This window comes from Parasteatoda tepidariorum, chromosome 4 (genome assembly GCF_982258835.1).
Source record: "Parasteatoda tepidariorum strain Cologne lab strain chromosome 4, Ptep-v5.0, whole genome shotgun sequence".
NCBI classification, from domain to species: Eukaryota; Metazoa; Arthropoda; class Arachnida; order Araneae; family Theridiidae; genus Parasteatoda; species Parasteatoda tepidariorum.
The window spans coordinates 120392730-120407113 of record NC_141758.1 but is presented as its reverse complement, the minus strand read 5'-3'; the positions used below and the strand labels follow the sequence as shown (position 1 = coordinate 120407113).

The 14384-nt window shown below is 27.5% G+C and overlaps 1 protein-coding gene across 4 annotated transcripts in view; it reads right to left on the bottom strand.

Moving 5' to 3' along the window:
• Positions 1–4772: 4772 nt before the first annotated feature.
• The window catches only part of didum (dilute class unconventional myosin), a 130564-nt gene continuing 120952 nt past the window's right edge, over positions 4773–14384 (bottom strand). For all 4 annotated transcript variants that reach the window (XM_043053814.3, XM_043053816.3, XM_043053815.3 and 1 more), the window contains 5 exons: positions 13868–14010; positions 12858–12929; positions 12689–12774; positions 8809–8980; positions 4773–5181 (listed from right to left, as the gene is read on the bottom strand). In XM_043053814.3, the coding sequence (XP_042909748.1) occupies positions 4909–5181; positions 8809–8980; positions 12689–12774; positions 12858–12929; positions 13868–14010 (746 nt within the window). In that variant the 3' untranslated portion in view covers positions 4773–4908. The remainder of the gene's footprint in view (positions 5182–8808; positions 8981–12688; positions 12775–12857; positions 12930–13867; positions 14011–14384) is intronic.

Sequence of the window (14384 nt, the reverse complement as noted above, 5' to 3'; positions counted from 1 at the left end):
TCTGCAGAAATTTTCGTAAGATTTTATCTTTTCTACAAAACTATATTCAAACGATGCCTTTCTCGTGCATCAGAGTGGAAAAAAATGCTTGTGATTTTTCTATTCTCATTTGAGAAAAATGAAAAATAAAGAATTATGAAGTAAAAGATTTGGTTTTCTCTTCTGCAGAAATTTTCGTTCAAATTTTTTCCACATGGTTATTAAAATCCAATATTTTTAATACCATAATATTTACTAGAGCAACTGAATCTTGAAATAAAAACACGCATTTAGTAACTTTTTTTTGAAAAGTTCGATTCGCGTGATTTCATTAACAGTCACTACTACGCATTTTTTAAAACTATTTTGCTTACCGTGATGATGATTTACAAAATGCGAAAAAAGGAAATAGTGCTTCCCAACTAAAAAATATTAGAATAAAAAAAAATTACGCATTCAAATAAAAAAATTATTTTGTTTGATCCGAAAGTTTTTTTTTGAAGTAGACGTTTTTGTTACTTTAATTTAGTAACATGAATATTTGTTATTTTTAAAAGTATCTTTCAGAAAGATATTAGTATTAGAGAGGTATATCGCAGAAAGCTTGAAAAAATTCTGCCACAGGGACAACTGGAAAATTAAATCTTTGTGAAGAAAAAAAAAACATCGCCTTCTAAGTGTGAACATTGCATTTTTAAATTATCACAAAGATAAACTGAGTGCCACATTTATATCTTTGAATATTTCATAGCTATTTCGTAATGCAATTCACTTTTAAATATGTGCATTTGTGTCAAAAAAAGCTTTTAAAATTGCAGAGATAAAAAAGCTGAGCGGAATCTAGCTTGCATAATAAACACTAAAAATTTAGCTGGAATTAAAGGGGGAAAATCAACCTTAACTTTTTGTAAGATGTTTACTAGTAAAAAATTGAAGATCTATTTAATATTTTAAGAAATATTTTTATTTGATTTTCTATATGTTGAATAATAATATACAGTGGGCAAAAAAAGAAACGGACCACCCTGAATAACTCTCGCGATCTTAACATTCCAGGACATAATTGTTAATCATAATTTAATTTTTGAAACATCTTTCAGACAAAAAGTAAACTTACTCAAAAAAAAATTTTTTGTTTTGAGTAAAAAAAAAAAAAAAAAACAAGTAAAAAAAAAGACATCACAAACATTTAAAACTATCAGTAAGAAAACGAAATTCAAACTAGTTTAAATTCCAATTTTCTTTTCCCTTTTTACATTTCTGAAGGAAGAAATTATCTAATGTAAATAAGTTTTCCAAAATAAGTAGAGTTGAGATATTCTAATGAAGGCAATGGAACACACTTTGTATACATAGTAAAGTTTAGTCTTGGATGGAGCATGCATAAGAGCGCCTCCATGCTCCAAAAAGAAAGAAAAAAAATCCCCTTTGGATTAATCAATATGTAGCAAACTTTTTTAAAGTTGCCTTTTTTTCTCAATTATTCTATTTTAAATCAAAGCTTGAAATTTATGAATGGTATTTGTCAAAGGAAACCTAAGAGCAATATTCCCTAAATATTAGTTTAGAATAAATCACCTGTGGAGTATATAATATTTCTTTTTTTTTTAAAAAAAAAGGTTTATAGACATTTTTACAAATATAAATAAGATTGAGGTAAAAGTATATTCCATATGGAATATACTTTTTAAAGTATAGTAAGTTCTATAATGATATGAAAATAAAACTTTTTTTATGACTGAAAAATATAAGCAATGTCAGTACATATGATAACATAGATAAATTAAGATAAAAATAATAATAAATATATCACTGTACATTTAGTTCAATATACATTTTATACAAAATTTAAATTAACAAATATAACTAAACTGAATCAAAACAACAACAACAATTGACATGGAGATACAAAATGGAATGTATAGGCAAATAAAATGCAGTTGAAAAATGGAATATATAAATACAATTGGAATTATTCACAGAAGATGTTATAAATGCAATCTTAGAAAAAGAAACACACAACATTAAAAATATCAAACCTGGCACTCTTAAAATGGCTACTGCACAAACTATTTAACCCTAACAGTTTTGTGTATCAATGCATTCAGTTATCAGTAAAAAATATCTCCTTTTTGTTTAAGTCTTTTTAAAATGACTCTCTAGCTTAACTAAGCTAAGTGCAAGATTTAGATTTTCATGTTGATGAAATGCTTAATGATTCTTATATGCCATAATAATATAAATTTAAACTATTTTCGGTAACTTCAAGTAAGGTGGAAGTTTTCGAGAGCAAAAACTGATTGCTCAGGAGGAAATGAACAAAGGGCTCTACATATATGAACAGATCATAACGGTATAAAAAATGCACTCTTAATCACAGGAAAAACTTTTAAACAATGAAAAGTTCAATTGCATCAAAGTTTTTTCCTCTTTTCTCATTTCAAACATATGACTTAAACATTTAAATCTAAAATATTTGTGACTTCAAATTTTAAAATGTACTTTTAAATAAATTTTTAAATGAAATAGTGTAAAAAAAATTATCAGTATAACTATAAACTTGTAGCAAATTTAATTGAGATAAATATGCTGGATTTTGTGACACTATTTGTTAGACTTGAATTTTTTTCTCATTTTTTAAAAAATTATTTGAAATAAGGTTTAAAAACGACAGCTATTTACTGTCTTTAATTCTCAGTTGGGAAAAAGAATGAGATTGGAGTTGGGCGTTTTTATTACTCCTTACATTTAAAAACATTCATTGAACACTTTTTAATTCAAGAATTAAATTAAACAATGAAATACTGACCTTAAAACAGTCCTGAGCATTTATATTTTATTTTATAAGACATTTTTGTTTTATTACATATGCCTAAACTTACATCACAAAAGAATTATTTTTCGTACTTTTTCGAAATTATTTTTGAAAAATAAAATATTCATATCGGAATATGGCAATATAAAATTAATAAAACAATGGCTATAATAATAGACTTAGAAGCAGATTAATCTTGCTTGCAATTTATGGCACAGAACGATAGTTTAGACACAAAAGATTCGACTGAACCAACCTGACAGTACTCTCCTCCAATTTTAATTTTTCTACAAAAGTACTTCATACATTCATGCACCATTTTTAAAGCCAGTCACTGATAGTGCAAAATAAGAAATGAAGGGATGGAAAAGTCTCCATTATTATCTATTTTGAAAGAAACTTCACATAAAAAAGAAGAATGACATTAGTTTTAGATAGGAAATAATTATAATGAATGTAACTATACACTTTTCTTTACATTCTTCTAACATTTTGCTCAGTACTTATTTATAATTTCATAGATATACAATCTACATATATAGTTTAACTCTAAAAATAAAAATTTCCCAACTCATTTCATTGAAGAAAAATCTTTTCTTTTTTAAAGAATAATGCTAGAAATTTGATCACATGTTTTAGCCTTTTTGAAATAATAGTTTACACTATAATACTAAAAAGCAAATATTTTATTATAAATAAACATTTATAAATTATTCAGATTTTTAAACAACTGCAAAAGATAGTTGGAAACAGAATAAGGATGGAACTTAAATTGCTTCCTTAAATTCAGATTTTTAAATCCTTTTAGATATATGGTTTTCAATTTAAAAATTTTTAGTTTTAAATGCATTTAGAGTAAAACAACAATCTAAAAATTAAACTTTTCATTAAGTACAAACTAAACATTTTGGCACAAATAAGGAAATAGAACAAGTTACTGAAACATGACTTGAAGAGAGGGGTAGCTAAGGTATAAATCCAGTTTTTTTTTTCACACAACTACAATATTGTTTAGGTCTTAAAAGGGAAACATTTAATGTTTTGAATTAAGAATTTCCATTTTTGCATAATATTTTTTCTCAGACAACCTACCTTAACAAAATATAACATCAGATAGGCATTTTACTCTTTAATTATTTTAACATGAATTTGTCACATTTTTAAGGCTGGGCCCTCTTAGCTAAGCCACTAGACACTTTGTCATTCGTGTATAAAATTCTACAATAATTTTCACTTTTAAGTTTTTATAAAGCAAGTCTTTTTCCTTTGCCGGATAAAGCAACTATTTTTATAAGTAGAGCACAAACAAAAATTAATCACAGCTTGAAATAAATAATTCTACAACATCCACCAAGCATTAGTCGACTATTGTTGTTAAGTGTTAACATTTATTATTATTAAAAAAAAAAAAAAAAAAATAGATAAAATGAGCTACAAAATTGAGACACTGTATCATTCTTTAAACTTTTCATTTTTAACTTGAGAATTTATTCAATTCATAATATTAAATAAGCAATTTTCACTAGCAAAAGTATTTAATCCAATCTGGAAACTGCTTTATATCAAGTGAATATATCATAAACACATTGAATTTATTAAATAATGGATAATTTAAAATACATTAAAATAAAGAGAGAGAGAATGTTCAACTTTAATTTATTTAATTCTTAAAATGTAATAAATTATGTGCGAATTATTAGACTATCAAAATTATTAAAATTCTGTGTTAATCATTAAAGTAAGCTTGAATTATTTTACTCATGATTTCATTCACTTATAATTTTTAATGATTTCTTTTTAATTTAAGAATTTATGTAATATAAATATATAATATAAAACAAAAATAATTACTTGCAAAGCATTTAATCAAATTTTTAGCTTTTTTTAAAAAATTAGAATTTCCAATTATTTTTTATATAATTTCAGAAAATAGGTTGAATTTTTTAAACTACAAATAAATTTTAAATGCCTTAAAAAAAAAAAAAAAAAAAAAAAGAGAGAGAGGGAATGTTTTATTTAATTCTTAAAATGTAATAAATTATTGAACTATTCAAAAATTTTTTGTTACTCATTAAACTAATCTTTGAACTGTAGTGAATAACAAAATAAAAGCTTTAGACTTTCTTCAAGAGGTGGTGTAGGTCTAGTAGTTCTGGAATGACGATATCCTCCAGTTGAATGTTGGAAGGATTGAAGGGAAATCGTATAGGATAGGCATATTTGGTATCCATAAGAAGAGTGCTTGGTCCCATGGCTGGAGACTGACCAGCAGCTAGCCTCTCTTCATCCCGCTTTTGAAGGCAAGCCTGTATCTTGCGAATAAAGGACACAGGTACACGGGTCTCGTATTCATCAGCTGGAGTGTACAAATTGAGGATCTTGATAATCTGAAATTATTTAACATTTATAATTATTGATCCAACATGTCTTGAGGACCTAATCTTAAAACCTTCTTTCAGTCTTAAAATATAAGGAGATAGCAGCAATCTGAAACAGGCAGGACACAGGACAGCAGTCAAAACCCTTAAATGCTAATTTCATGTCCAGTGTAATTCACGATATATTAAAACTTTTACAGCAAATCAAAAATATTTTGCGTACGATAATAAAATTTGTTATCAAAGTTCATTTCATTCAAATAATAACTAATAATAAATTTTTTATTATTTTATTTAATATAGGTCGTTAAAATTTTTAATTTTGAAGTACAGAAATACAGTTGAACCTGCTTATCTTGAACTTCCTTATCTCGAAAACCTCTTTATCTCAAAATTTCTAAAATTCCTTACATTTACTGCCTAAAATCAATGTATCTTACATGTTTAAATCGATTTTTTTTCAAAACCTCCATTTCTCGAATTTCTAATAATAGAGCAGAAATGTCAAAACTTTCTTTATATGGAACTCGTAGACAGAGATGAATTTCGTGAATCCACAGGAAGTACGCATGAACAGGTTGGGGGTGTTTCTTGGAATTTCAATCACTATCCCTGCACTTCTTTAACTAGAAAGGAAGACAATGATTCTGGCAGTAAGAAAGGGGTTAATGAGTAGTGACCATCAGGAGTTAGCTTTTCAACATAAATAAGAAAGCTAAGAATAGAAATTCATTTTCACCTCAAAATTGCAACCAATGGATCAAAGGATAATTAGGAGTTTTAAAGTGAACTACAGAAAACAGTTGGTACATAAATTTGTAGATGCTATTGATGAAAAAAGTTAGATGCTATCAGAATTACAGTTCTGCCTGGAGAAATGCGTCTCAAAAAAACTATCCAAAATGGTTTTAAAAAGCTGGTTTTAAGAATAGCTGTGAAGATGATGAATAAGAGGTTGAAGGCATCAGTAAAGAAGAAGAAAATGCTAACGCTGAAAATGCAGTGGCAGATTTGCCAAAATGGAATGCAATAAAATCTGGATTTAATGTTGACGTTAATTTTGAAGATTTTTACAAGTGGACAACTACCTGGCAACATGCGGAACATTAGCAGATGCGGAAATCATAGATAATGTCAAAGAAATATAAGATGAAGAAGCTGAAGAAAGGAATATTGATGAATCAAAAGTGAATGCAAAAGAAGTAGAAAAAGATGTAGAATTCTTATAAACTATTCTTGAATCCCAGGAAAATGTTGGCTATGAGGAATTTGCGATCTTTCTAACCTCAAAAGAATAACCGAAACAAGGAAGGTTGTACGTCAAAAATCGTGGAAAAATTATTTTCAGTGTTAAACGTATGTTAAAAAACTTATGTAAATAGATGTATGTGGTATAATTAATTTCAAGAAATGTCTATATTTTTCTACTAAAACCTATTAAAGCACTTTTAATAGAATTTCTTAATTAAATTTAATTTTTTTAAAGTACTTGTACATTTCAAAACCTTTTTATCTCGAATTTTCGGCCTTTCCCGTGAGATTCGAGATAAACAGGTTCGCCTGTATTTGCATTGTTCCATGGTATGCATACATTAGAAAAAATAAAATTTCACTGCAATCAGTAGAATAGTTTTCAAAAAATCAAATTTCGAAGTCAACAACTTTTTAAAATTAAAGTATTTACAAGTAACACCCTAATATGAATAGACTTAATGGGAATGCCTGCAAAGGATATCAGTTAAATATATCAGAGCAATAAATCAGTTTAATTTTAGAATTTTGTCTTATAATATTTTTTTCTTTATAAGTTAATAATCTTTACAGCTATATTTTATTTTTTAAAGTAATTAGTTGTATAAATTAAGAGCATATGTAGAGCAGTTATTAGCTTACATATTTAAATTAAAAATTTTCTCTCATTTTAGTTAAGTTATATAAGTTTTTATAGTTTTATTTTTTAAAGTAATTAGCTGTATTTATTATGAAAATAGGTATTGCAGTGTTTAATTTACATATTTGTACAACAAGAAATTTATGTTTAGAAAATGCAAACAAATATAGAGAATATCTGTGTTTTGGCCAATTTTTATATAGAAAGAAAAATTTCTGAACATGAATTACTTTTAACATAATGTTTTTTTCCCCCTTTGAGTTGACGTTAATGAAGTTAGACTGTATATAAATTCGAAAATTTTCCCATAACCAAATGTATTTGGTATACTTAATATTTATTTGTAAATTCCTGACATATATATATATTAAAAAAAATATGTATATTTAAAGTCTCAAATTAATACTATATAAATAAGGATATTATACTAACGTTATCTAAGGTCTATAACTCACTACTGAGGAGGTGAAAACATGAAAGCCTGTTTGATTGCCAGAATAGTTGAGCAGTGTTTATTAAAAACACACTCAAGATTCATAATGAATTTAAACTTTCTTCAGAACTGTCATTCCGGGGAATGACTTCAATAGAGACAGAGGATTTTTTCTAGTTTACATATTTATTTATTCTTTATTTACTCCTTTTTTGACCCATGTTTTAAAAGTTCCGAAAGAGTGTTCTGTCTAGCAGAAAAATACAGGTCCCTACACTCCCTGATGAGCCCATCGATATTTTTGATCATTATTTAAATAATTTTCTTTTAGAGATGAACTTCTAGCTTAGCCAATTTTTTCTATTCCACTTCTTACAGGATGTCTGCTACATTTTAGATTTTCAAATCCATGACTAATTCCAAGAATTTTTCACGACTCCACGAAGTTACTATTTCCTCAAACAAAAACACAACAATAAATTTAAAAAAAGTATTATAATAACATTAATTGAAATGATAAGTATAACCAAAACTGTTATACTCTGCATCTGCATATTTAATGATTTTCCACTTAAAAAAACAGAGGGAAGAAAGAGTTGAAGCAATAAAATAGTTGAAAAAATACAGAACCAAATAATTTTCTTCTTCTTTTGTTTTGCAGAATAATACTCTAAAGACAATTTTCCAAGAAAGACGATCTCCAAGAAAGACAATTTTCTTGGTCATGAGAAAGGAAAGAAGTACTAGTAATTTTTCTGTTCTTATTTCGGAATATAAAAAAATTCGCCAATGTCTGGCTTGCTTCAGATAGAATTTTAAATTGATAAAATAAAGAAATAAAAACAATTCTGAAATCACAGAAGTTTAAAAGATAATTCACTATAGAAATTATGCTCTTTCTTTCATATTTTGAAAGAACACCATAATTTTTAAAGAACAGGATAAAAACATTTTATATTTAAATAAAATATGACAGTGAATGGGGTTTTTGTTACAAATTTAGATATTCGGAACACCATGAAATTGGGGGGGGGGGGGTGAATTCCATTTTAAAAATTAGAATTTTTGGCAACCCAAATCCATGAGTTTTCATGATTAAAAAAAAATAGTGGGCAGATACCCTGTATATACTCTGAGCTCAAAATTCTGAGTTGTTTGGATTCAAATTCAAACTACCTGCATTTTTTTTAAAAAAAAAAAAAAAAAAAGTTAAAATCAAGGCAAATTTTGTTCAATCCATAACTTTGGAGGTGCACGGATACCCAGTTCTTACAACCAAAATATTTCTTGAAAAAAGAATTATGAGACTTACTTGGGAAGTAGTAAGCTTATCACACATGTCACAGACGCTTTGAATATCTTCGTCTGTCTTGCGAGCTTGAAGTAGTTGAGACGCTTGCACAATGGGTTGGAGAGTCTCAATAACTCCACAGTCTTGCATATGTTGATCCCTAAACCACTGTTCCAAGTGGCTCAGGTTGTACCTGAAAACAATATCTTTATGACAATTATATAATTATGACAGAGTCATTCATTAGTGCTCTCATCATTTTAATTAAATAATTTACCAGAAGAGCACAAAAACACATAAAAAAGAATTTTTGGTCTCGGATTTCACTTATTGCAGTTTATTTTTAAAAAATTCAGCTGCTATATGTTTGAATAGTGACGAGTATGCAAAGAAGCTAATTTAACGAATCATTTTTGCTTTTTAATCAAATATAAATTTATAATAAGCATTTATTTTTTATCTAGGATTTTTATTCCTCAGCAGAACTTAAAATGTTTGAAGTGTGTCCGGTATAGTTTTGTGGGAAAACAATTGATGAGTTTTGGAGAGAGATGATCAACAATGAAGTGCCACTTTTGTTAGACTGGGGGGGGGGGGAGGCAAGCATTCATGAACTTTATTCGTTTTATTATTTTAATATTATAATTATTATTTGTCATTATCAAATTTATATCTGTAATAGTTGCATAAATTAGCACAGGTGGTTATGACAGCTGTAATTTCACACCATCAAATTAGTTAAAAAATGATTTATCAATGAATTAATGTTATAATTTTACTCCTTTAAATTTGCGAATGCTGAGATATACATTTTAAAGATAAACATTTGATCATAAATAACAGAAAATAGTTTTTTTTCCATTTCATACACACTTTGTTTTAGGCTTAGTTTAGTATTTATAGTGTGCTATAAATACTAAGTATACTTTAGTATTTATAGTGTTATAGTTAGTTTAGTATTATTATTCAAGCGTACATTTGAATGGACTGAATGTGCAATTATGTTTACAATGTATTAGAATTAACTTTGAATATATAATTAAATTTTGATGGTAAAAGAAAATATAGGCCAAAAAGCATATAACAATGTAATAATACATTTTAAAATATTGTTATTCAAAGCAAAACCGCTTGATATATTTTTTGAATTTGTTTTTCTTCCTAAAATTATCAATTTTACTTTACTTTATTATTTCTCACGAACGCCTATATATCAGAAGAGGAAAGCACGTTATTTGAATTTTTACTTATATTTCAGAGGAATATAAAGTTTTCTATCTGAAATATAGCTTCATAGTTGAAATAAACAAATTATTTTTATCATCTAAAATTACTAATTTTAATTCAGTTTATATTTTCGCAGATGTCAAATTTTCAGAAAGGGGCAAAGCCCCCTTACCTAAATTTCAGCGAAAGCGGCTGCCCCCACCCAGGGCTGTTAGGCCACTAACCATCATAATATCATTATTTAAGGGCACATTTACTTCCTTTTCTTTTTCTTTGTTAAAATTAAATAATTTAATAACTGAATTTAATTTTTAAAACCTGGAAATAACAAGATGGTTTATTGAGTAATATAATGTGTAATTGTCCTTGGCAATGAAACTAGATAATAAATCTAAAATTATTTGAATAAATAACAAGTGAAATTTTATATTATTGCCTGAAAGAAATATTGAGTGTGAATTTTGAAAATGAATACTGTATTATATACTGTACATTAATTATTTTTTGTATTACATATAGTAACTAGGTAACATAGAAAATTTGATTCTAATCAAATCAACTGAGTGGTTCAGGAGAAATAAAAATCATTCGTTAAAATTTTTATTCCTCAAAAGTTTTCATTACATTTCGTTGAAACATTGGATTTTGTTTAACACAATGTAAACTTTTTTTTAAAAACTTTATTCCATCAGTTTCCATTTCCTATCATTACTGAATTAATTATTAAAAATTAATACAATTATTTAGTCAATATGATTTGGTTATTTAATTGATATGAGGTTTGATTTATATAGTATCTGATTTTTTCGCCATTCATTATTTAAAAACTAGCTTTTTTAATGGGGGAAATAAAAATTTAAGAAAATAACTTTTGTTTGAATTCATTTAAAACCAAACTTGTTTTTGTAAAAAATTGGATAAAAGAGACAAGATTCTTTTGTAAAAAAATTATTAAAAGAAGGTAATTTTTTTCCTCAACACACTTTCAATAATAATGCCCAAAAATTCTATTTCTAAATTTAATTTTTTTTTATTAATAAAATGAGACAGAGTAATTATTGAGAAAAAATTAAGAAAATTTGTACGGAGATATGCATTATGCAATAGAAAAAATCAGTAACTCAGTAGAGTTTCTGATTTTAATCCTAGTAGAGTCTCGATATTTCGAGCTTCCCGTAAATCTGAGATAGTGAAAAAAAAATCAGTCTTGCTCCTGAACTATGACCAACATACACACAACACGTGGAACGATTAGTACGATTGGTTTTACAATAATTACTATGACTGAATGTTGAAAAACAAATTTGTGTGTTAAGCACTGAAAAGTGTGTACAGTGAGTTTAAAAAAAAAAAAAAAAAAAAATGAGACAATTATTTTAAAGTACAATTAACATGATGCAGTAATATAATGTAACTTGGTGTAATGCAGTAAATGTACAATTTAATGTAACTAAATTTTCCTTAAATACAATATATAATATCAATTGAAAGCTGAAATTAAAAAATTGCTTTTATTGCCATGCCACTATAGTAGCAATAAAACGGCGTGGATGACATCACACATTTTTTTTGGATTTCTTTCATAAATTTGACATAAAAATGGAAAAAGAAAAACGGAAAGTTCTCTTATTCATAGATCAATTCCCTGCTTATCCACAAGACTTATCGAATTTCAATAACACGAAAATTGTTTTCTTTCCTGCAAATTGCTCTAGCAAAATTCAACCCTTGGATCTAAACATCATCCGTTGTGTAAAAGTGCATAATAGAAAAACTTTAACTCGTATTCTTTTGGCTGTCATGGAAAAAAAACTTCAGGCAAAAGACGAGCCAAAGCAAATCACTGTCCTTGATGCAATATACATGTTGTGCTCATCATGGCTTTAAAAAAGCGAGATTACTGCTTCCAGAAGAATCTGAATGTGAAGAGCCAGAAAATGAAAACGACATTAGTGAAGAGGATTGGAATACTGTGTCTGGTGAAATGGGTACTTGTACTTTCAACGAATTCGTTGAGGTAGATGAGCATTTAATTACAGCTCAATTGCGAGATAGATATTGGAGAAATTGCAGCTGAAATAAATGGTGGCAACAAGGATGAAGAAATAGACGAGAATGATGAAGAAGATACCACAAAAGTTCCCCAACTCACACAGCCGCTTTAGAGGCACTAGAAACTCTGTGTGATTATTTTCAATTTCATTCTGGAAGTGAAGGAGCTTTTTGAAGCCTCGATGGACTCGAAAAGGCTCTTTTTGAAAACTCCCAAAAACGAAAACAAACCTCGATTGTAAATTATTTTCCAAAAAATTCATAATTGGAATAAAAAGTGAAATTTGGGTATGTAAGCATTTTAATTTTCTTCAACTAATTTATTTATAGTTAAATCTATTGAAATTTGAATCTCATCTTATTTAAATGATCAGTCAAGTATACATAGTATCAATTCAAATATGTTGCAACAGAGGGCTCGATAAATGAGGGTAACTAATGGAAAGAAAAGGTAGAAAATGTTTGCATGGTAAATTATTAATTTCTTTCACCATCCATTTTTTGGCAAGTTTATAATTTTGTTTAGTTTTTTTTTCGTTATCCACATGATCAGAAACATTTTTGGTTCAATTTCAGAGATGAAGACTGAAATCTCTCACAAAATGGAATGGATGATACATACCTAATTTGCATGCCTTTAGACCAATGGCACATATCTTTTCTTAGAAGTAAATTATTCAGAGCACCAGCACAGATAAAGTAGAAAAGCTATGAATTGATAAATAAAATGAATAAATACAAAAATAAATATATTCGTATAATTTTTTCATATCACAAATAAAGAGACATACTTGTTTATACACTTGACATATAAGTTCAGGATCTACTCCGTGAATGCTGAGTACTTTAAAGAATACACCCATCTGAAAATTAAAAAATTTCTTAATTAACAATTTTATTCTCAAGCTTGTATTGTTAAAAATCAACAAATATAAAAAGTCACAATAATGCCTAATAAAATTACCAATAAAACCAGGTAAATTTATAATGAAATCATATCTAATGTTATTATTTAAAAATGCAATTTAAAATTTGAGTGTTGAAATAATGTCATATTAAAAACATCAGAGTTTTAAATAACATGCCGAAATTAGAGGTTGGAGGGGAAAAATCATGTAGAAAATTAGTGTTAAAAAATTGAGTGATTGACAAAACTGAGAGAATTTATGGTTAAATTGACAAGAGTCATTGAAGACAGAAAACCACATGGATTTATAATGAAATGTAATGTATTTTTTTCTTTAATATCACTGTCAGATTATTAAGTAGGATAAGGGTCTATGGCCTGCAAATGCATCATCACAAAATGTTATTTTTTTTTCTGGAACACATTTTGTATAATTAGAAGTATTTAATTTCATAAAATTACATATTATTAAGTTGGCTGATAAAAAAAGGTTCTGGAACAATGATGTTCATATAAAAATTAACGCAAATTGCAGTCAACATTGTTAAGTCCTAGGATATGTGGCCTTGCATTTAAAAAAGTTGTAAAACTCTTTCACACAGTAAATTATTACTCATGTATTGCTACGATTTATTTCGGATACATCGAGTAAATGTCTGGTTTTAAACTCTTATTTTTATTGATAAATATCTAGACATTATTTTTGGAGTTATAATGGCTCAGTTAACATCATGAATGATATAAATTGGTATTTATTAAAAAACTTTTGCAATAATATATATTAATTTCTGTCATTAGACAGAAATGTAAATTGAGTCGAAAATGTCGTCCAGATCTGAGTTATGCTCCCACCATCTGAGATAACGAAAACATGTAAAAGACTAATGTGTCTACCTCTCGTAAAAGAGTGTCAAGTGCTGCTTGAGGGTCCACGGGTGACTCAATCTCTCTTGCAACGCTAGATGATCTGCCTCTCATACCTGATGGTTTGTTACCAAACATGCCACGGATAGCTTCGTGTTCAAGTATTGCAGGCACTGAAAAGGTCATTTAAAAACTGTTAAGAAGGTCTCTAATTTTATCTTACAATATATACATATACAGAGTTCACACCTGGGTGACAATTGTTGCCAAAATCACACACTAGGGCGACAAATTTGTCGTCTTGAAATAAGTTTGGAATTTATAATATAGTAAAAAAGAGTAGTTTTTTTTTTGCATTGAATTCAATGCATTTAAATAAATTTGTTGCACTATTTTGTATTTAAATTTGTTCCATTTGAATGGAATTCAAATGGAATAACAGAAAATGTCTGGTACAAAAATTTTGAAACCTAAATGTTTAAATTTCAAATTTACATGTCGTGCTGTGTTTTGCATTCATTTACTGGCAGTAAGATTTTCCATCCAT